The sequence below is a fragment of the Topomyia yanbarensis genome, chromosome 1, assembly GCF_030247195.1.
Source record: "Topomyia yanbarensis strain Yona2022 chromosome 1, ASM3024719v1, whole genome shotgun sequence".
NCBI classification, from domain to species: Eukaryota; Metazoa; Arthropoda; class Insecta; order Diptera; family Culicidae; genus Topomyia; species Topomyia yanbarensis.
This window is the reverse complement of record NC_080670.1, coordinates 207,655,566-207,679,616: the sequence shown is the minus strand read 5'-3', so window position 1 is coordinate 207,679,616 and position 24,051 is coordinate 207,655,566. Positions and strand designations below refer to the sequence as shown.

The following is a 24,051-nucleotide window of genomic DNA, read 5'->3' as shown; positions in this document are numbered from 1 at the left end:
CCAACTTACCCAGGTGACGAAGTCTTGTACTTTCGTCCACTGTCACCACTTCCAATAGACGCGCCATCCGATTCGCTTCGATCAACGCCAGGCAGCTTCTCCCCCTCGAAGCTGAACCGGCCTGAACTCGTACCTGGAGAAACGGGCGTTGAGCTTCCCCGTAAATCATTGTGAACCGTGGTAATACCAGGACTTAACACGGGACTCTTCGTTTTCGACGTCGTCGTTGTCGTCGTGTTGAAATTAGGACTAGGTGGAATCGGAGGAGGCTTCTTTGTGGCACCGGTGGCGGCTATCGGAGTAACGTTCTGATATCGGGTCGTCTCCCCATCGCCACTTTCTTCGTGAACTATGATTCGTGATCGACGAGGTGCCGGAACCGGACGCGGGCTTGGATCAGTGCTTCCGTTCGGGATCTTCGGTGTTGCCGGTGGGGTAGCGACCCGTGGGTTCTTAATTTCAAAGTTTTCATAGTCCAGTTTAGGATATATCGATGGAAAGGTGAGGCTGCCGACGGATGACCTGCCGTCCGGAACATCACGGGTGTTGTTGTTGTTGATTTTGTCTTCGACTGTCGTGGCGGGAGGTGGATTGTTGTTGTTGTTCGTTCGTTGGCGGGGTCGTGGAACGGGAACCGGGGTGGCCGGACCCTGAGTGTCTGCCATAGTTTGAAGGTTCACCGATGCTGGAAAAGACAAAATGATCAGATAATTGCATTGGAAAGGAGCTCTTTTCATCAAACATTGTTATTGCAACTGACGACACCTTTGGATTATTATTGTAATTTGACAGTTCTACTCAAAAGATTAGTTGTCGAAGACCTATCAAGGTTTTTAAACCATTCAAGAAATAAAGAACAAGTATGGCAGATCGATTGTAAAGATCAGATGGGAAGCACGGCAGACTTGAAATAACAGCTTCCGCATCTATAATTGCATAGCCGCGCATAACTACTGCATGCTCTATTCATTCATAACTGCCTGACATTATCATCCACATGCAGCCACCAATTACCTATACCCCGACAACCGAACGGATGATGATGATTCATCTCAACCGTTGATGTGTGCATTTACTGCCAATCCACATACATCCTACTGTTTGTTTACAGCGGACATTCCAACTGAACTGAGCTGATCATTGTTACTGCTACCCTACATTCACGCAATTTGAATCGTAGCAACCCATGCCAACCATTTCTTCGCATCCAGCCGGTCCACCAGTGAAATGTCACTTCAGCGTCTGTAATGATTGTGCTTTGTTGGTCGAGTAAACACCTACTGCGATCGCAATCCCACACGGTGCAGAGCGGAGTCAGTCTGTGCGGTGACAGAAGAGAATGTTGTTGTTGGCAAAGCGAAAATGTGCGACGCTCGAAGGCGGTAAATATTGACTGTTCTGGAAACCTGTTTTTTGAACTAACTATAAATTATATATTAGGTGCTATCAAAATTTGAACATCAATACTACGATGATAAAGTGCATCGGAGATGATGAAATACACGCTTCGTTTAACCTATTTTAATCAAATTGCCACCAACAAGCCAACACTTCTAGCTAAGACATTTTTCCCGCTAATGACATTGCGCGGAATCCGATTCCCAGAAGAATACGAAAAAGGGTAAAATTGCTTCGTGACAAGTGAGCGATTTTGTCCCCTGCGCTTGCACGAAGAACTCTGATTTTATGCATAGAGTGACTCATCAAGAGCTACTTCGCCAGTGGCCTTATTCATTCAGTGTGTGCTTTATTGTGTTTATTCGCCAATCACTCAGTGCTCTCGAAATCAACAGTATTCGTTTTGCACCTGGTAGTCATCCTCTAGTCTAAGAGATATGTTCTACACAGCTGAGTCCGTCCAGAATGTGATACCAAATTCTAGTTGGTTTTTGTCGGCATTGTGACTCCAAGGTAACTACAGTTATGATTCGCTAGTTGGACTCTCCACTTTTTTAGTTGAACCATTGTCCATCTAGGCACAACCTATCACAACCTAATATCAAATTGACTTTGACAAACAGACAATAGTTAACCTTCCGGCAGCAGCGCTAGTGCACTGAGTGCACGCTGTTCTGAAAATCTAGTTCTGAAAATCGTCTTAGGGCACCAGCGGCTGCTCGTTCAGTGGGCCATAAGCGCGACTTCCGGAGGGATAAGATGTAAACTGATTCATTCTAAGTTATTCTACATCCCCTGTAGTCAGCGTTTGAAATCTGCCAGCCGCACCAATTCTTGAACTTCGGCTACGTTGACTATCTCATTCATTCGAACGCTCGGTGTCGCTGTCCTTAGTGACAGGACTAAGCTAGTGCTGGGACCTTAGTGAAGGCGCTAGCTTACTCCTGTCACTAAGTTAGTGTCGGATTCTGATGAGACGAAATCGAAACGCAAATTCCATAACTAATATACTTTGATCAGCCCATTATCAAGTTAATATACAATGGTGCTAGATATGACGAAATCGTCACTAATCAGCATTCGAATGGCCCTAGTATCCCTTGCCTATCACCAAAATATTGGCTCCGTAATCGTGCAACCAACGGCAGTCCAACTGGGTTCACAGCGTATTGGAGACGCCTCTTTCCGCGAGAGGTAATCAACGAGCACTGAGGCGCAACACTATACACCACGTTTGAGCGGCGAATGCGAGATACATGCGGAAAGATCTGCACAAAGCATATATCTATCATCCCTGTCTCTTACTGAAATACAGGGATTCCTCTTGAAAGCTTCCACTATCAGTCGTTCGATTCGAAACACAAAATGTGTTTCCATTTTTGGATTTAGCGTCTTGTTTCCTATTTTTCTTCTTCGAAACCAGGCGGATCAGTTGTAGTTACGTCAGTCCTGGTACGGTCAGGTGGCTAGTTTGGGTAATGAGTGAGGTGGTCCATGCGGACGACTTGCACTCCATTGGAAAAAAAAGATGGATGGGCGGTGGAGCCTTTGAAAGGTTATTCGATCGTAGTGTCATGTCAGCTGGTATGTCAATCCGTGAATCATCTGTATGGTTACGTGTTTGTCCCGGGAGCTAGCGGGAATGTGTATAAATTCGATTTTGTAACCCTGTGGCCATTTGCATATTTACGTGTGTTCTTCAATGATCCCGAGAGGCCCGTGAATATTGTACTTAATTTTCGGTGTGCGGCTCAGATGCCAGAAGAGCCGCCCGATTTCACTGGAGTTCCCGGTCGCCATGTGTTGTCTAGAGGATATGAGCGTCATTTTTGACGTAGAACTACGTTTTTGATTTCAATATGGGGGTGCACGTTGCAAATTCAACAAAAAGGTATGTTACGAAAAGTGGTCAGGTTTTAAACGCTTATATTTCAGCCATCTCACGATAAATTTTCGGAATCTTTGCACATATCGCTCACATATATCTCTAAGATTAGATTCCAATGGATAAACACATAGATTTTTGATATCATGGCATTAAAATACCACGCATTTGCACACAGACGGTCGTGCTTCCTAATTCTGTCAGCTGTCAGTTGCCTGTTGATTGGCAGGCGCATAAATTCGTAAAAACACGTGCTCAAAATCGCTTGTACAGTGGAGCTACACATGCAAACACTCACCCCTTCGTCACTTGCGTTGACTAATTTTGCTTCCATTCGTGTACGGACACGATGCAACCACACAGCTGTTAGATTCAAGCATTGTACAACTGTACACCGTTCGCTTGGGTTTCAACGCTCGAGGCAAATGTGTATACGCGGTTGCATGCGTCCATGATAACAATCTGTGCTTTCGTTGGGCACATATGCACACTTTCTTAGCAATAAATTTACACGAATCGATGGAAAGCGCAACGAAGGTTTATTATTTACATTCGTTGATTCCAAGTGATTTATTTTCACTCAGCCTATCTACTTTTATTCTACTAATACAATATTTTACGTGCTTCGATATATGAATAAGACAAGCATTCAGATAAGCATTCGCTACCTTTAAATGTCTACTTTGGGAAAGTTGCAATAATGGCAAAATAAAACTAGAAAGCCACACATGAAATGTGACTACACACCAAATTTTTTTCGCCGAATGCCAGCAAAATTTTGCTGAATTTTCATCAGCTGAAGGTTTCAGCAGTTTAAGATACTGTTAGCTCAGCAATTCAAACTATGTCTATTTGACAGATACAATTTGTTGAAAATCAGCAATTGTAAGTGTCAAATTGACAATTTGAATTGCTGAAGTTTCAGGAAAGCAAATCTGCCAAACTGTGTTCAACTCAAATTACCGATCTTTCGGCATTTTGGTTTGCTGAAACTTTCAGCTGATGAAAATGCAGCAAAATTTTGCTGAAATCGACAACCAAATTTTGGTGTGTATATTGCCTAAAATTCGAATTTGCTCCTCCGGTCTGGGTTTTTACCTCACACAATCGAAAAGTTTTTACAATTTTTTAAGGTTTAGATTGTCCCATTAAGATTTAAAACAGTTCCAGCTATTAGTTCGATTTTCGGTCGCAGTTTCCTGTCTTTTTTCAAGTCTTCTCAAATGATTTTAATCGGATTTCGATCGCCTACTACAAATGAAAGGACCTGATAAGCAAGAACGTTTGGTTCAATATGTAACATTCGATGTTGATTGGTTATATATAACCTGTACGAATAAAATATACTTGATTAATTATTAAATCAAATACACTAAGACATTAAATATTTCACACTAAATTATGTAGTCCTACGTCCACAGTTCGTGCAACCCCATAGGGCTGCCCCCCCCCAAACATAAAAAAGGCCCATAAGCGTCTCGGTTTCCTCGATGCACCACTATCGAGGCGTAATGCAACAACCATCTTAAAGCAATTATCTGTCAGGGGTTCTTTAGCACTGATGTACGAAATATGCTTGATGATGTCTACAATTATCTTGAATCAGTGCTCCAGAATTTTTGCTTCAGGATCCTCGCTCCAGGATACTCGCTTCAGAATCCTCGATCCAGGATCCTTGCTCCAATATCCTTGCTCCAGGATACTTGCCTCAGGATCCTCGATCCTGGATCCTCGCTACAGGATTCTCGTTCCTGGATCCTCGCTCCAGGATCCTCGTTCCTGGATCCTTGCTCCAGGAATCTTGATCCTGGTTCCTCGCTCCAGGATCCTCGATCCAGGACCCTTGCTTCTGGATCCTTGTTTCAACATCATTGCTTCAGGATCCTCGCTCCAGGCTCCTCGATCTTGGATCCTTGCTCCAGAATCCTTGCTCTAAGATCCTTGTTTCAGCATAATTGCTTCAGGTTCTTCGCTCCAGGATCCTCGATATTGGATCCTTGCTCCAGAATCCTTGCTCTAAGATCCTTGCTTCAGGAACCTTTCTCCAGGATTCTTGCTCCAGGATCCCCGATCAAGGATCCCTACTTCAGAATCCTTAATCCAGGATCGTTGATCCAGGATCGTTGATCCAGGATCGTTGATCCAGGATCGTTGATCCAGGATCGTTGATCCAGGATCGTTGATCCAGGATCGTTGATCCAGGATCGTTGATCCAGGATCGTTGATCCAGGATCGTTGATCCAGGATCGTTGATCCAGGATCGTTGATCCAGGATCGTTGATCCAGGATCGTTGATCCAGGATCGTTGATCCAGGATCGTTGATCCAGGATCGTTGATCCAGGATCGTTGATCCAGGATCGTTGATCCAGGATCGTTGATCCAGGATCGTTGATCCAGGATCGTTGATCCAGGATCGTTGATCCAGGATCGTTGATCCAGGATCGTTGATCCAGGATCGTTGATCCAGGATCGTTGATCCAGGATCGTTGATCCAGGATCGTTGATCCAGGATCGTTGATCCAGGATCGTTGATCCAGGATCGTTGATCCAGGATCGTTGATCCAGGATCGTTGATCCAGGATCGTTGATCCAGGATCGTTGATCCAGGATCGTTGATCCAGGATCGTTGATCCAGGATCGTTGATCCAGGATCGTTGATCCAGGATCGTTGATCCAGGATCGTTGATCCAGGATCGTTGATCCAGGATCGTTGATCCAGGATCGTTGATCCAGGATCGTTGATCCAGGATCGTTGATCCAGGATCGTTGATCCAGGATCGTTGATCCAGGATCGTTGATCCAGGATCGTTGATCCAGGATCGTTGATCCAGGATCTTTGATTCAGGATCGTTGATCCAGGATCGTTGATCCAGGATCGTTGACCCAGGATCGTTGATCCAGGATCGTTGATCCAGGATCGTTGAACCAGGATTGTTGATCCGCTGTCCTCGATTCAGGATCCTGAAACCACGATCTTCGATCATTGATTCGCGATTTTCGATCCAGGATGCTTGATTCGTGATCTATGATCTGGGATCCTCGATCCGCGACCTGTTATCCTTAGTCCGCAGTCCATGATCCACAATCTTTAATCCGCGATCTCGAATCCGCGATCTTGAATCCGAGATCTAGGATCTGCGATCTAGGATTTTTCATCCGCGATCCATGATCAGCGATCCAGGATCCTTGATCCTCCATTCAGGATCGTTGATCTGCGATCCAGTATTTTTGATAAACGATTCAGCATCCTTGATATAGCGTCGTTGATCAACGACAGGGCCGGCGGAAAGCGTAGGTAGTATGGGTAGTACTACCCACTCGAGAATAACCAAGTGGGTAATTACCAACTCGAAATTTTGAACCATTCCAAAAAAATTAGAGAGGCAACGCATGTATCTCGCACTACACACATTTGAAAACATCGATGTACCACAATTCCATTTGCATAAACGAACGTGATTTAATGTGAATGTAATGTAAGCATGTGCATTGCGAAAAGGGAAAAAATCCTTACTAATGGACCCCTCACCCTATGCTTTCTACCCACTTGGGCGTAAAGTGTTTCGCCGCCCCTGATCAACGATCGTCGATCCATAATCCGCAATCTTTGATCCAGGATCCTTGATGTAGGATGCTTGATACAGGATCCGCGATTCTGATTTCTTAATCCAGGATCCGTAATCCTACGTTCTTAACCCTGTATGATTATCGGTGTACAATCCTTGATTCATGATCTGGGATCCCTGCTTCGTGATCCTAGATTAGCAGTTCCATAAAAAAAGTTCCACTAATCCAAATAGTCACATTTTTAAAGTAACTTTTGTCTGAATTCGGTGAAGAGTATAATTCATCAGGAGAAGAAGTAAAAATACTTAACGATGATTTAAATAGAACGTAAACAGCCAAAACGAAACAACAATGGTAGGATAATAAATATGACACCGAAGTATTGAGTGGGTTTGAACAACCAGGATATCAATGTTTGGCACAACTTGGCAATCATCCGTCAGTTTGATGGTATTAACTCGCTTATCAGTCCACCATGCAGGACGGTGACCGAATATTTACCTAGAAAGTTGTAAACGATAAACGGTCATATCATGAAATAGCGCTACCACCTGTCTTCGCTCGTAATTGTACACCCATCACTCTCTACACCGACGCAGTATTATAGCTAATCGAGGCATCCGAATGTTTATCAGTGATCTGATTTTCCTCATTGAATGATAAGAAGGCCGTTGCTTAGTGTGTTGGTGTTTGTAGACACCCTTTCAGCAATCTTAACGGCCCGAGTGCCAAATTGAAGGCTTGAAAATAAAGGGTGTGCAAATTACGGACATTTTTCACTAATGTTGTTGTTGTAATTGTAAACAAGTCTAGAATGCTACTCAACGTACTGACATTTCGAACGGTCTCACTTTGAGAAATCAACCGAATTCCTACGTTTCATTCATACGAATGACTCACTTGCTTCGATAAGCCCCACGCTGATTGAGTAGATTGCGAGAAATATGCTCCCTTACCAAATACAAAGTGACCGATTGCAGTAGGCTTTGCGACGAGTGTCGACTGATAGTGGTTGGCCTCGAGGCACTTTTCATACATCATCAGTCACCGTGGCGGGGAGAATGATAAAATGTGCCGAGTTGCGTACTCGTGGATTGGCACACAGAGACAGATACATGGAAGTGAAAATTGAGACTTGAAATCCAACACCCCGACGATTTATTCAAGTGAATTAATTGTTTTTGTTGACGACGAAAGCTGGTTGTTTTCTACAAACTACATGTTTCTAAAGAAACAAAAAACCAGAACAGCTATGGTTGGATTTTTCGCTGGGAACAACACAAGTACAGTTCCTCGAATTTACAAACAAGTCATTCAAGAATGAATCAGCGCAGGCTCCCTCTATTTATCAACCAACATGTCTACCTTTCACCTCAATGCAAACATCCTGAGAGATATCAAAATTTAAGCATCTGCGACGACTGCTCTACCTTTTCTTCCCGCTTGTCTCTCATCTCAGCATAAACAGAAACAAATTGATTGTACTGAGTGTTGGCTAAAAACAAAACATTAGCATTTCGTGCAGGCGTAAACAACCGCTTCCACTAACAAAGTGCCAATTTACGGTTCGCAGCGGAGCTGTTACTCTAAATAAACTCGGAATAAGTGAGAAAGTATGCGTGACTACCGGAAGAAAGGTGAAGATTCTTTGTAACCACGGCAGTCGACACCAATAGTTAGAATACTGACCTATCGATTGCTGACTGTGGTACTAGTTGACATCCGAAACATGAACTAAGTAGGCGTTGGTTAATCTTTTTTCTACTGTATAGAAATTTCTGTTGTTTCGATGCAATCCAATCATCGAAGTAGTACTGTTTGTTTTGAACGACAGCTCCGGCGTACGCAGCTCACTAACACACAGTCACGCGAGACGAAATTGCACAAGTTCCATAACATTCCACTGGACTGGATGGCACTGTAATACACTCGCACACACACATGCGTATACGTTCGCAATTTAATTTGTTGCTTCACTTTTTTCTGCTGTCACACTTCTTCGCACTTTGTCTGTTGATTGAACAAAATTGATTGAACATCGAACTTGACTTGACTCACGTAACGATTCACGGGAATTGATCGGACACGATTCGGATCGGATCCGAACTTATTAGAAATCACTCGATAAATGTTCCCTGTCCACCTTGATGCAACGCATATGTCGATGACTTATTATGGATGCTCACACGAGCCTATAGTTATGGCACAGGGGTGCGGCATAAAAATATTGTTACAGCACACCGAGGAGAGGTTACATGATTAATAACAAAAGAACTTGCACTGCATCGCGGGGCTCTGATTGGCCGACTGACTAACGCACTAATACACTATAAACTAGTCGAAGAAACGGGCGACACGGAGAAATGGTAGCAAACCGAACCGTACACGACCGCAGTCGGCTCAAGAATGAAGTTTGCTTGCGTGAGTGAGTGGAGTGGTGGAATCAGCTCAACACAGGCTCTACCTGATTTTTGCTCTAAACATTTAGTGCTTCGCTGGATGGTGAATATAGCGAATATAGCATGAAGCAAGAACACTTTAGCGTGCGATAAAGGTTGCTATAAAATGCGGTGCGATTTAGACGCTATAAACTTGTATGGAAGAAGGTGGATTTACTCATCCTATACGTGGTATTGCTTTGGTTGCTTTGACACAACAATACACTTCACCTCTCATCAGTCAGGTTTAGGTTAATCTTGCAATATCCAGCTTAAATTATGTCCCAGTTGAAAACAGTTTAGCTTGCATGCTACTTGTTTATTAAGAAATTTCTTGCCATCAATATTCGTTCCTTCCTGGTGAATAGTAGGCGATGATTTTCAAACTTCAACTTATTTGAAACAAGGCAGTACATTTTTGTTTCTAAATCAAGATATTTAAGAGGTTTCAAGAAAATGGTTTTTAATCGAATTCTTGAGAATTTCAGAATATTTTATACACAGGGTATGAAAAATTTAGGAAAAATGCGTTTTCCAGAATATTCGCAAATTCTTCCAAGTTTGAAAAAACAATATTCTGTTTGATTTTAAAAAGATATTAATACTAATTAAGGACTGTATCAAAAATAAGTTATCCACATGTTATTTATTTCAAATTATATAGAAAATGATGTTTTATCCAAACAAACCTTTGATCCTTTACTGTACAAGTTTGAACTTGAATATTGTTACAACCGGAATAAAATAATACAATTCCTTTCAGACAAACATTTCATCACATTTTTGGACGCTTGAGCTCATTTTTTTAACTTCCGCATATTTCCAGCTGCTTTACCGCAGTCTTTTCGAAGACCCTCTCTGCAATAGCCCAGTAACGTACGATGGGCTAAAGCTGAGAACGACATCTATACCCTTTCCATGTGTCAATTGAGAGTAATTTTAGCGTACGCAGAGTCCGTCCAGAACATTTAAGAGGTACTATGATTTTTATATCAAGGAGCCACCTCTACTGCAGATACTCAGATCGATAGTTTTCCGCATCTGTAGCTCCAGTAGTGTAAAAATGACAGACATGCAACCACAGGAACATATTCCTTGCCATACCGGAATTTCCCGCCCAGCTGACTGACAAAAAGATAGAGATGTCGAGTCTTTATTCAGAGAATCGTTCTACTAGCCTTGTGTACGATAAACAAAAAATATGAAGAAACAGAGAGGGCAATCAAAAGAAACGGGTTTCTTGGTTACCTTTGTCGAAGTGTAATAGTTACGTTCTTTTCCATACACTTCTGGCGACCCTCCGTATTACGGACGACGCAAACGTCAAACTTATACTTTCTTGTTTTTTTAACCACGCATTTGCTATTTTTCCATGCGAGCGATTCTAGAGAAGAAGCTCCATCTGCTTGGATCGTGGACAGTAGTGTGAGCACGTACATGGCTGATTATAAGTTAGCTGGGCTTTTTCGAAGTTACCGAAGCTACCGACCTTATTTTGGAATGACCCATCATTCTCCACATTTGAAACCAGTCTTCCCATGAACATCGATAAGTTTGCACCTGTGTACAAAATTTCGTGCACGCGTTCAACCTCAACCCTTCTTTGCCTTTGTGTACCGGTTCGCCTCGAACACTGAACGATGTGCAACATAGGTTTAAACACCGTGTACGTACACCGTGTGCGTACACCAGAAAGGCACACACAAAACAGAATGAGTCAACACTAGTGATGATGAGTGGTAGAAAGAGAAAACTAGTGTCAAGAACCTGTGCGTACCAACACCTCGTACGTACATGGGGTTCGGTTGTGCAGACGAACATGTGTACGTGTTTTGGTACGCATTAGCGGGTTCGAGTTTGCACACTAAATGTGGGTTTAAGACGAGCACAGAACTAGAGCGAACACGGTGTTCGATGTTCATTTGGGAAGTCTGCTTGAAACGGTTTAAACATACTTAAAGTTGCCTCTACGTCGACAAACTGTTGTAGCTAGGGATCGATGTTGGCAAGCCATCGAACTACGTCCGGCTTCCGCACTGCCACGATTTGTACTGCCTAATCAGAGCAACTGGCCAATATGAGAGTTGACAGGTTCGGAAACCGCTGAAAATGTCGTCTTTAAACAGCAGGCAAATGATATTGAGTTTGCTGCGAGCTATTCAAGAAAAATCGATCGTGTCTACAACCCCGCTCGTGAACTCTAGGTCGACGGTGTTGTCATCGATGAGAGCTTTACGTGCGGGGATCTGCTGGAGTACGGGGCTTTAGCCGAAGCAAACACTCAGCGACGGCGAGCCACTTTTTTCCCGAGTGGGTAGTACGATTCGGAGTGATTTCTACTCGCAGTGACGAAAGTTCAGACATGGTGTATGTAAGTGAAAGTGTAAGTTTCTGGATACCACCTGGTGGCTATTTCGAAATACATTTTGTTAACGGGCTGTGTGATCAACGGTTCAGGCAAAATGTGTTTTTTGATTACTGATACTGCAAATGTTCCACAGATAAGTACCAATTACTCTTTTATTTTAAATTTCATTACATTAATTTTATATTTCCTCCGATAAAACGTTCTTTGCGGCGGGTACTGAAGCCCGCATGATAGTGTTGACTAATTGAAATGTATCTCCGATAACAGACAGCCCTTCTGGCTTAACGGAGGTCGATTTGAATATTTATCCGATGGCAAAATATTGCCGATAAATCACCTTAGCGATATAAATTGTATTCATTTAATCAGACTTCCCATGAACATGGACAATTTTGTACCTGTGTACAAAATTTCGTGCACGCGTTCAAACATGCTTCGTCTCTATGTACAAGTTCGCCTCGAACATCGAACTCAAGCGAACGATGTGCAAACTCTAGTTCAAACATCCGTGTACGTACACCTGGTGCGTACACGAGAACGATTCGCACATGGCAAAAAGAGTCAGCACTAGTGACGATGAGAGTGAGAAAGAGAAAACTGGTGCCACGAACCGGTGTGTACGCACACCGTGTACGTACATGGGGTTCAGTTGTGCAGGCGAACATGTGCACGTGTTTAGGTACGAAATAGCGTGTTTAAGTTCGTACACGAAGTGTGCGTTTATGTGCATATGGGAAGACTGCTTCTAATTCAAAAAGCCCCTGGACCGAATATAACCCATTTAACATCATCAATGTATCGCGTAAACTAACTAAACAACACTCGGCTGTATACGAAGAAGAATCTTGTCTACGTACCCGGTTGGGAAGTAGAGATTGATGGTGTAGTGTCCGATCAGGGGCCTCAGTTGCGAAATATTGGGTTGGCTCCTTTCAGAACCCTTTGCTTCAGTCAGTAAAAATTCTGGTTTGCAAGCGAATGCGTTCAGCATAAATCGAGGAGTATAGGAACTTATTTTCAATCAGTTTCATGTCGAGTCTTTCGCTGGATCTACTCTTCCAACCTTTGTTCTTTTGAACGGAGCTCGTCTACCTGTTCGCCTTTTTGTGCTATTACAAAACCGAAGTAAAAGGCTCCTCGTCTCGGAAATCTTAAAAACTAACAGCAATTTCCTCATGGGACATCAAAAACCCTAAGTGTCCCTATATTTCATTCTCATGATTTTTCTAGGTTTAACATGAAGTATTTGGTTAACTTCCGACAATTTTAATATTTTTCGCCAGGGTCGAGTTAATCCTCGGTACCAGTTATTGAAATTGTCGGTTGTCAAGTCCGAATTAAAGGCAGACATTGTTCCCTTATACATCGCACCTCAGCGGGTTCAAGAAGACTTCAACTCCCACGGTATGCCATAGGGTTGTCTTCACGTTGATAATCGTTCTATCTTACTGCATGATATTCGCATCGATTTTAATATGATCATTACTACTCTACCAACTTAATGCATGCTGAAAACGCGGTTATTGGCACCGGTTTGTCAACGGATTAACTAGAGAAATAATGTTTCACCTGATCGCTATGTGCTACGATGTATAAATTCTATTCAACCGTTGATCGGAATACACGAAATCAAGAATCCTTTTTCGGCGACAACCATATTTTCAAGAAATTTAAATTGTAAGCCAAACAAAATTTATAGCTCCATAAAAAGTGGAATTCTTGTGCATCGAGAATTTCAGACAATTAGCGAAATTCTGTTTCCAATACTAGACCTTGCGTTACTACTGTTTTAAACCGGCAAAAATGCCAGCCAGGTCGCCGGAGCACTGGCTCGTAGTTTGTCCCATTACCTGCCGGACACGGCCATCGTTTCCTCGAGTAACAAACCTATGATCCATCCGATGCGCTGACGACCATCATCGATTTCTCTACTTCCACGAACCCTTTGGTTTTGTTTGCGATGGTTGGAAGTTGGTTCTCTGATCCAACGCCTCCAAACTGGTCCAGTAATTGTCTGACCATGTTACAGTTCGTTCGTGTGATCTTCGGCGATTCGAGTACCGTCCTGGATGGCTACGTAATCCCACTCGAGCTTAGCAGTGATAAGGTGTCAGGGGTTTCTGATTGGGTTTCTCCACCGGAACACTTGACTAGGGAGTCGTCCTCCGTGATGACGGTCACTGATGAAGCGGATTGTGGGTTGAAGACCCACCTGGTGTTCGAATTGGTTAAAATCTGCGCCAGCTACCAGATTAGTTCCTTTGTCAGAGCTGATTTCCGTCGGTGATCCATGACGCACGAATAAACTGACGATCATTTTGCAGGATTCCGTAGTCAGTGAATGGGCAACTTCCAAATGTACGGCTCACCCCGTGAGGCACGTGAATAAGGCGTTTGACGCAGCTGCGACCGACTGTCACCTGAACGGGTCCTTGGAATAGCCGATGCAGCCTTAAAAATCTTGGTCCCCTTAAGGGGTAAGTTGCTTCAACGAATGGCGTCCTCGACGACCAGCTCTCGGTGTATGAAACACGATCCATTAGCCATCACTAACGTTTATCAGTGCCCGGAAGAAGGCAGTAGATGCATAAGCTTCCTCGCTAACGTCGGTAAAGAAGTTTAGTTCATCTGACCCGACTTCAGCAGCCGAAAACCTCGAAAAGTAGGTCCTAGGAAGTCTCAACTGGCCAATCCTTAACAGTGTGCTAGAATAGTGTCTATCAAGTCCGTATCGCAGCAATCCCAAACGATTTGGTTGCTCCAGATGTCCTGGATAATCCTCCGACCTTGAACGGTAATGTGTAATAGTAGGTCCTGGGAGTCGAACAAACTCATCCACTTCCACTTCATCGGAGAAATTTCGTCCAACCACAACTAGGCTGTAAACGACAAGACTCCGTCCGCTCACTAGACCCAGCACTCTTCCCGCTTGACTCTTCGCGTCGACTCTTGTGAACTTCGCTTGCGGTTGATTAGGTTTTTCGATTCCGCGTTCCAATTTTCTATCTTGAATCCTCCGCGTATGTGCATCTCCTTCAGCTTTAAAGCAACCTTGATCGTCTTCTCCTCCGTGTCAAAACTACCGAGATAGTCATTTACCTAGTTCTTCTTCAAACTAAAATTTGGAATTCGGGAGTAAGAGGCTTCCTGTTCTCTAACATTCAAGTTCTTTGTGTACTGACCATGTTAACAGTGGAGTGTAGTGGCTCCACAAACTGAAACCGATCTCTCCCGAAAACCGCACAGCCCCGCTATGAGGAGAACCACTAAATCTTTTGAAAAGCATAGTGTTCAGAGAAACAACTCAGACTTTCGCCGCAGCATTCCAAACCAGTTTGCCCTTCTTCTCTGGCTCAGCAGACTTCGGCTCTCTTGGCATAACTTCGCGAATGTGGTTACTCGCCGGGTACAGACCAATTTGACGTCAAAGCGAAGGTCTTCTGCAACAGAAATTCAAATGGCCACCTAAAGAGCAAATGGCAAACATTTTCTCTGACATTAAGGGGGTTTTTGATTTAGTTTCTATTAACGTTTTCGCTGGATAGCTGCAACAGTATGGCCATTCATCGTCTTTGAAGAATTTTAAACCGACTTGGATGCCGTCAACTTTGAAATTCAGCTACATGGGTCTTGGTCCCAGGGCTCGTGTCTAAACCCAACCAGAGGTCAATGGATGCTTCAATATGGAGTCTCTAACCGTGAAGGACGTACCTTAAGGTACCAGGCTTCTGGAAACCAAAACAACAATATCATTGTCAGGATACAATCCTCAACGGATCCTTCTTCAAACGGTCGTACAATCACGGCATCACTCAAAGTAAAAAAGGTATTATTAAAAAAAAATAATACTTCGATACAAAATACCTGTCTCTGTATCACGCTTCCGTCGTTCGTGCTCCTCCTCCTCCTCCTCCTCCTCCTCCAATACTGTCGGTAACATTCGAATCACTAGGCTGTTGCCGCGTCGGTAACAGTTCGCTGTCGTCGTTTAATTTCTCCCCACTGGTCACACTGTTTCTACCTCCTCCTCCTCCTCCGTCGGAATTCTGCGTCTCACGATCATCAGTTTGACCACCGATTTTTACCCCGTTACCATTGGTTCTCACGCTGTAGTACTTCAACTGTTGGTCCCGGCGTTGACACTCGACACCGTAGATGATGAGAAAACCTGCGGCCAGCAGACAACCCAAACTGTTTAGTACCGTGGAACCCAGTGTGACGTAGTACCAGATTCCGAGTACTTCGCTGCAGCTGAAGTCACTAAAAATTAACGCAAGATTAGAAAAGAGGATCTATATGCCTTTTTCAACACTAACCGATATTCCAGTCGAATTACGCCAGCTTCCTCCAGCTGTTCGGCGGTTTTCCGTCGATCAAAACCGACGACGTTCAATCCAACCGTATTACTGCTACTACTGTTACCAACCAGCTGATCATCATCCACCAATTCCTCACTTCTGAGCTGGGAAGCTTCCTCCGACGTCGTACTCCGTCGAGCATCAATCCAACAGACACAACTGGACGAATTGACATTAAAACTGTACTCGGGCTCACAATGCAATCCCCTGGAATTCAGATTAACCGTGTGCATCAACGCATAGATAAACGCCAACATGGTGAAAAAGATGGTGAGCAACAGCAGCACCAGGGCGTTAACGCGGACAAAGTTGAAACAATTCTCCCGGAACCGGTTCGCCGGCCGTCGCTTGAAATCGAACAAAATCAGGAACATGGAACCGCACAGGATAAGCTGAAAATTAAAAATAATATTAATTTAATTTTTTCTACTTAACAGTAAAATACTCACAACCAACCCGGCCCAGTACGGGTTGTCCTTGGTGTGGGTACTGGGCGACCAGACCATAATGACCAACCCGACAAAGGTAAGTATCAAACCGATCAGCACCTTAAGCACCATCAGTACCCGGCTGAGCCGGATGTGTTTCAGATTCAGTGAATTCCCCCGCGGGTACCGCTGGTGGAAGGATTTGTTTACCACCAGCATACGGCTGTGGCGGAGACTGCTGCGGGTTGGTTTGTGCCGCGAGGATAGGGCGCTGCTGTCCTTGGCGAAGTTTTGCGGCACCGTTGTGGTCATGTAGACGGCCTGAAAATTATCAATGGAAATCAATTATAACGATAATAAAAATAGTCTAGGCGAAAAGATCTCATTACGAGATACACGAGCGAGAACTCGCTCGCCTTGGGCCGCGAGAAGTGTAATAATAGAGGAGGAGAAGATGGTTTCGATTGGACCTGAGAATGTGTTGGGAACAGGCACCGCTGAGGGAAGGAACGTGCTTGCGATTCATCGAATGATCACAGTTACGATTAGGAGGTACCGAGCGAAGGCATGAATTTCTTTGCGGCATAATTGCGCACTCCTGATGTGCCGGTGCTAATCTATGATACAGTGATGGGTGAATGCTTTGGGATATTGAGTTATAAGATTTAAATTAATAACAGTTGTATTGACAACGTTAAAACTAGTACAGAGCATAGAGATGAGTCACTTTAGTTAGCCCCTCAGTATCTGGACGATTGGTCAACACTGTACCTTCGAGTGTGCTCTGTGTCGGTTTTCAAACGAAATTTCGGAAGAAATCCATTATATTTGCACTAATTAGTTGGAAAAATAGTCACTAATTTTGAATTAAATTTCGAAGTATGTATGACTTCTATGAGTAACGCAAAAACTTTTGAAAGTAACACGGAAAACCCGAAATCTAACAGTCTATTTCAGACGGAGCCGTCAACAAGGTGCACCTAAGAGAACTACTCAAATATTGGGAAGTTATATAAATCCCGCATGCATTTTTGTGCTAAGTGCTTCATTCATCGTTGGCTAGTCGAATGAGAAGTATGTGGATGCTCCGGTAAGAAGAAGGCAATCAGAATTTTTGTCGCCCATATGTTGTTGCGCATATTATTTTTGTTAATTAGCCTTATGCTTCATTATGACGGATCGCTTTTCAGAACGAATATGATTTGCATTCTCAGTAACAACAAATCAAAATCAAACGGGTATCAGATTCGATCCAAATTACATATAATAAAAAAATATTTTGAGTTGTATTCTTTCAAAATAACTGGAAGCTAATAGCTAACAAGTAACAAGACACGATTTTTTAGCCTATTAATAAAGGATTCAAATGGACAATACATAAAAAGTTTCCTAGAATATTGAAATAAAAACCATTACAATATTATTTGGTTTAAGAATCGCGCAAAATCTCGCGCGTTTTTATTTCGTCGTTTTCCGTAACAACCCTGATGGCATCTCTGTTTGTGAGAATGGATGTTCGAAAGACCTGAAAACATTTGCTAACGGTTACTCGAAGTATACTACACGCCAAAATAAAACAACCCACGGAATAAGTTCTTTTAACTTAAATTTAGGTACTTTTGAGTTGTGCGTCGCTTTCGCACTTATTAGTGTTGTCAAAAACAAAACGAGACATTCGACTCAATCGAGGTCTTCCGTGCGGTAAGGTTCTTTTGAGTTGTTTGGGGGTATACTCAAAATTAGGTAAATTCAACTTAAATTTAAGTAAATTGAACTCAAGGTTGAGTTATGATTTTTGCCGTAGTTAAATGGAAACTATCTTCAACACAGTTTACCTAATTTTACGATACCCCGAGCTTGAGTCAAAAGTACTCAATATTAGGTAGTTTTTCGGTTGCGTGTACATTTACTTATAAGAAAATATTTATAGCAGACTTCACGAAACCAGATAAACTTCAAATGATTAAGAATTGAGTAATTTATGTCGTTTCTGTTTACCTTATATGAAAGGGTGCGCTATTTCCATACTTTGAACATCTTGCGGCAATATACATGCAACTAGAGCTTCTTTATGACGACACATAGATGTCCGCACCATAAAATAACCTCATCCCAGTAAATAACATACAGAATGAGATTTGGAATGTGGACTGATTTATGATGAAATCCCAAGAACCCATTCTGAGTGAAACAGAGTTGTGAGCGAAAGAGTTTCAACTTCTCTCTTGGTGGAAACTAATGAGTAGAATGTATGGGTGCAAATATTTTTTTTAGATTTTATTTGAATTTTTTTGAGTGAATATCTAAATAAACTTCTACAAGCTGTTCCCGTCTATTTTCTGTATCAAATGTGTATCCATTTTACAACTACAATATTAGAGTTTCTCCGAAATCCCAAGTTTTAATATCTTTCCCATACATTTTAATTCATGCTAGCCACCACCGAAGCAGCGCCATCTCTTAAATATTTTCATGAAAGTGTTACCTAATTTTTAATGGCTCTCCATTCGTAACCAAACGTTGTACCGAGAACCAAGTGCAGTTTTTCTCTCCGGTGTGGTTCATTCTTTTCGGTAGTACGAAGGTGCTTACTGTAGCGGAGGCTATAGTAACGCATTGTGAATAAACAGTCCCGTTAATGCTATTTACCTGTGAGGATTTGTAGCACAAATTGTTATTGCAATTTGGTGTCCCACGAAACAAAGACGATTCGACATCGGTTTCGTCTGGCTGTATCAGCGAAGCAACAACATCCAACCTCGTCAATGTCACGCCACATACACACAGGGAACGTCGGGAAGTACCCCACTCCCCCACCCCCCTCCCCAATGTCTCGCAGTCCCTCCTCAAGTCAAGGTTTACCGAGATGGATCCGCTGGTCCTTGGACAACACAAAACTAAACCGCTAAACAGCATAACTGTTCAGGCTATGTTCTGACCTCGCACCAAGCAGAAGCAAAAAAAATCGCTGCGCTATAGCAGGCTATAGGCACCAGTGAATCAAGCCAGCTTTTGTTCTATATCGGTGCACAAACAATTTGTATCGTTGCCCCCGGCGGCGGAGTGAAATGAGTTTGCCAAATGAAGCAAAAATGCCCGTGCTAACGGGATAACACGATTGCGATCGACTTTAATAAAACTCGTGTTATACCCACAGTTCAGGAAACGTGACAAACAATGCTAATCACATATCCCGGGCAGACCCCAACATGCCAATGCTATAAACCATACAGCCAACCAATGGAAAAACATGCACCGAAGCAACTAGTCAAAACTCATCTACTACAGCCAACTCTAACAAGTAGCCACCGACACCTTCAGATTAACCAAAAACACCGATCCAGTTAACCAATAATGCAGGTACAACGGCCATGCCAACCGCTCCCAAACCAACAACTAGCATCGCCAATAAAGAAGCAAATACCGATGAAGACGGATATACAATAGCGACCTGTAAGAACAAGAAACAAATAAAAACCTCTGATCGAGAACAGCAAGAAAGCAGTACCAATGATGACATGGACGGGAAAGATAACGCGAGAGAAGGCAGACTGTGTGACCCCCAAGCGGCTTCACCGCCAAGGAAAAGGATCTCAACACGCAGCAGCAAACTGCGTCAACAAGATTTGGCAGACCGACATTCTTAGCAAATTTTTATTATTTTTACTTATTGTAAAAAGTTAAAAGACCCACGGCTTAGTTGTGCTAACGCATTGAGCCGTTTCAAGTAAATCATTAGATTTTAAAAAAAAGCATAACTGTTGCGCGGGAACTGAAAATGTTACTCGGCCCGACTGAGTATTGCGTCTACATTCCTTCTCGAAACGTGGAGGTTGACGGTGTTTTAAGTGATGCGGATTTAACTGTCGATGTGCTGATGAATTATGGGGTTGGCCGCTTTATGAACCCTAACCTTCAATCAGTTAAGATTTTGGAGTGCAAGCAATTGTATCCAATGTCCATCGAAGGATAGAAAGTACTATCCATCAGACTCGTTTCACGTGACTTTCGCCGGATCTGCTCTTCCGAGCTACGTTAAACTGAGAAGAGCTTGTCTATTTGTGCGTCTGTTTGTACCGTGGGTCATGAATTGTTCCAAACGCAAGCAGCTAGGCTATACGGCCACTTACTGTAGCAACAAGAAACGGTGCGTGCACATAGTGTGAGCAAATGGCAAGCCTGCCGGCGTGAACACCCAAAAACGTGCTCCTAACGCTTAGTGAGACAAAGAGTGCTCAGATGTATGCGCGGAGAAGGCCACGTATAAAGCTTTCCGGAACGACGGGTTAACCGGTAGCTATCAACAGTACGCGATATTAGAAGCGCGAATAAAAAATTTAATGAAAGTCAAGAAACGTAGTCACTGGCACCGATTTGTCGACGGATTAACAAGAGAAACATCGATGAGCACTCTTTGGAGCATGGCCCGTATGCGAAACCAACAAAGTATTAACGAGAGCGTGGAATATCTTTTGCCAAGGAGGTTCGTCCGGATTTCGCGCCAGCACCGAAAAGCTACCGCTCCGCGCCCCCTAATGATAACGCGATCGAAACTTTTTCTATAGTGAAATTCTCACTTGCTCTCTTATCATGTAACGATATAGTCTCGTCCCCAAAAGACGCTTGTTAATTTAAAAGTTTCTTGAGGGTAACATTGCCCCTCATGACTGGAGGCATGTAAGGGTCATCGCCAATCCAAAAAACCGGGAAACAAGTCTTCGATCACAACTCGTATCGACCGATTGCAATGTTGTCCTGTATCCGGAAGTTGTTCGAGAAGATGACAATTAGGTCGAAGCAAATGGCTTACTGGCAGATACACGATTTGTCTTTCACAAAGGCAGAGAGACGAAGAGGATGCTTCTGGTTCCGATCCGCAGCGAAAAGACTAAACTCGATGCGAGATCTTGAACACATTGGTGGTTGCAAATTCCGAGAGGCTTGTCAAGCTCAATTCTCAGACCCGTTTTATGTCCTTGTATTTTGACCACATAGCGTCGAATATTAACCCCAACCGTGTTCATTTCATAGATACTTCCGAATCTACTATTTTCGTCGACGATCCATAAAAGATGATATTCGTGGAATACCGGATCACATCCACCCGCATGTGGTCCCAGATATTGTTTGCAATAAATTACGAGAGGTCGACTGCTGTAAGACGTTTTGTACTGATGGATCTAATCTCGAAAGGCCCACGGATTTTTCAACCAACAGTTCACCGCTTCCTACAAACTCGGTGATTCTGCTTCAGTTTATGTCACTGAGCTAGCTGCTATGCAGTGTACCCTTGGAATCATTGACAGATTACCCGCAGACCATTACTTTATCGTCTCGGATAGTCTGAGTTCTATTGACGCTATTCGCTCGATGAAACATGGAAAGCACCCCCCCCCCCGTATTTCTGGTGAAAATACGGGAGCTCCTGAGTGCTTTATCTTTCCAGATTACCTTGGAGCGGGACTCTGCCGGGCAAAGAGCGGGCGGATTTTTTAGCTAAGGTTGGTGCTTTCGAAGGTAACATTGAACGAAACAGCGGGCAATCACCCCGTAGAATAGTTGGGTACTGGCTCGAATAGTGCGCGTCGATGCATGGTTGTCGGGGTGCCAGTGAATCGAAATCTTCGAACCGACCTTGGCCCTTACTTGTTGGTCCGTCGATTGGGATAGGTCAACCACCGAGTACTATCTGTCGAGCTAAATGGCTCACGCAACAGACATCGGTATCACGAGAAATTCTGCCCCAGAGGAACTCTCAGTCAGAGTAGGGTGGAATAATTTCCGGGAACTATCCGAGAAGACTGCGATAAATCTGGGAGCGAAACGACTAGTTCAAACGGGAACTAAATGGCTCACAGAAATTCCGATTTCGGACCTAAATAGTTCAAATAATGTATACGGAAACTGAAGGAGTGCAAGAGGAAGGTCGGGAGCTAAATGGCTCAAAGCATGATTAATTTAATGGATCAATCGAGACTGCGAGTTAACTGTTGACAATACGTGAGCAACAGAATGAGGTGCGAAAGAGCACAATGGTAATGCTTTAACGTAGTCCCAAGGGGAAAAGACAGGGAAGAGTAAAGAGTGTTTAACTCGTTTATATGAGAAAGACAAAAATACGTTGTTGTTTCTACATATTAGCCGCATAATTACACACGTCATTCTCACTGTCCAATTCTCCGTAAGTTACATTAAAAAAATCATGTCGTCGTTATGACAAATTGCACTATCGTTGCCCTCCATCCGCTAGATCGAAAATTAGTTCAATCGCAGAGCTGGTGTGTTGTGTTCAGCCCACCACATTCCGTCGTTTTCATCCATTAAGCCTAAGCCTAAACAACGCTAGTAATCTACGACGATCAGGTAGCAACGGTTTTTTTAAAATATTTTTTAAATTGAATTTAAAGTACATATTGGATAACATAATCTAAAGTGTTTGTAAATAATATTCTTGAAAATTATCGAAACTCTCCTTTAAATTTATTCAAGAAAAAAGGATTTGCGATGCTTCAGAAACCAAGTTTTTTGGTCGTGAAAATATTATCGATGGAGTGTTTTCATTGACAGACTAAATATTATAAACACGAATGTCAGATAGAATCAAGTAGTTAATTATTTCCAGAAACATCCTTCCCAGCATCAGCGAGTGCAGAAAACTCATTAACCTTGCTAGTCAAGGTATGTTCTCGTCGGCCTACCTGCATCGACGACGATGTCGACGCACCGACACCCCGGACTGCCATGGCACAAAGCATGTAAAAATTTACATTAACCGTAACCACTAGCCGATTGCTTGGAAACGAAAACAAAAAAAAACGATAAATAACAACCAAACAAACACACATGCCCAACCAGGTAGAGCCCGAACCGAATCAAACAAGAAACATTCCCAGCAAAAAAGTAGCAGGCGGCGAAAAACGACCGAACAAGTAACTACTGGAACTGACATTATTCATCACTTTGTGCGCTGCTGCGCACCACCCGTACGGGATGAGGAACGCGAAGCACGAAATCACGGTCATTAGCGTGCACCTTAAATTGTAGTCATTTGGAGTAGATTCCTCGAATACTCGCTGTCATCACACTTACCTCGGAAGGTGTTGTGGTTGTAGCGCAGTCGGGCAATTTAATTGTGATGCTTCGGTTCGACGAAATGGGACGGGATTTAGTTCCTCCTCCTCCTCCGGCTCCGGGAGAGCTATCTGTCATCGTCGGTGTCATTCCCGGCGACGAGGATCGAGCTGGCGCCGTACTGGCAGTAGAATCCGGTGAGGACGAACCGGTCGGAATGGGGGGAATGATCACGATCGGAGGTGTCCTTCGATCGCCACTATCCTCCTCCATCAAATGGTGTGATTCTTCGTGGTCCGGTGGCGCTCGGGAAAGCCCGAAAAAATCCGATCTGGCATTACTCATCAGTGTCGATCGCCGAGCGTCGGCCGTAATTGGAATGTCGTCATCGAACTTGAACTGAATATCCGGGATTTGAATGATTTTTGTGGTGCCGGAGCTCGATCCGGTTGTTGTTAGGTTGTCATAGAAACTACGGGGGCGATCGTCATCCGGTTCGGTGGTTAGTTCGTAGCTTGATCGTTTCCCGGCAGCCAT

General features: G+C 43.4%; 2 protein-coding genes across 3 annotated transcripts in view; both read right to left on the bottom strand.

Moving 5' to 3' along the window:
- LOC131689818 (uncharacterized) overlaps nt 1-15,740 on the bottom strand; it is a 20,452-nt gene extending 4,712 nt beyond the window's left edge. The window contains exons 1-2 of one of the 2 annotated variants that reach the window (XM_058975133.1): nt 15,522-15,740; nt 10-685 (exon numbers count right to left, since the gene is read on the bottom strand). In XM_058975133.1, coding sequence (XP_058831116.1) covers nt 10-685; nt 15,522-15,597 — 752 coding nt within the window. In that variant the 5' untranslated portion in view covers nt 15,598-15,740. Of the gene's footprint in view, nt 1-9; nt 686-8,540; nt 9,244-15,521 lie in introns of those variants that run through there. The other variant, XM_058975143.1, reaches the window with a different exon arrangement.
- LOC131676193 (uncharacterized) lies at nt 15,606-24,051 on the bottom strand. Its single transcript, XM_058955315.1, has 5 exons — nt 23,533-24,051; nt 16,465-16,764; nt 15,974-16,407; nt 15,679-15,917; nt 15,606-15,610 (listed from the first exon to the last, which is right to left on the bottom strand). The coding sequence occupies exons 1-5, from the start codon at nt 24,049-24,051 to the stop codon at nt 15,606-15,608; spliced, it is 1,497 nt and encodes a 498-aa protein (XP_058811298.1).

Bases quoted from the DNA above. Each gene is read 5' to 3' on its own strand.
- LOC131676193 (XM_058955315.1), bottom strand. From the start codon at position 24,051: ATGGCTGCCGGGAAACGATCAAGCTACGAACTAACCACCGAACCGGAT. The intron at 16,765-23,532 runs GTAAGTGTGATG...GATAATTTTCAG, and splicing joins CAACCACAACACCTTCCGAG to GCCGTCTACATGACCACAAC. The intron at 16,408-16,464 runs GTGAGTATTTTA...TTTAATTTTCAG, and splicing joins CGTACTGGGCCGGGTTGGTT to CTTATCCTGTGCGGTTCCAT.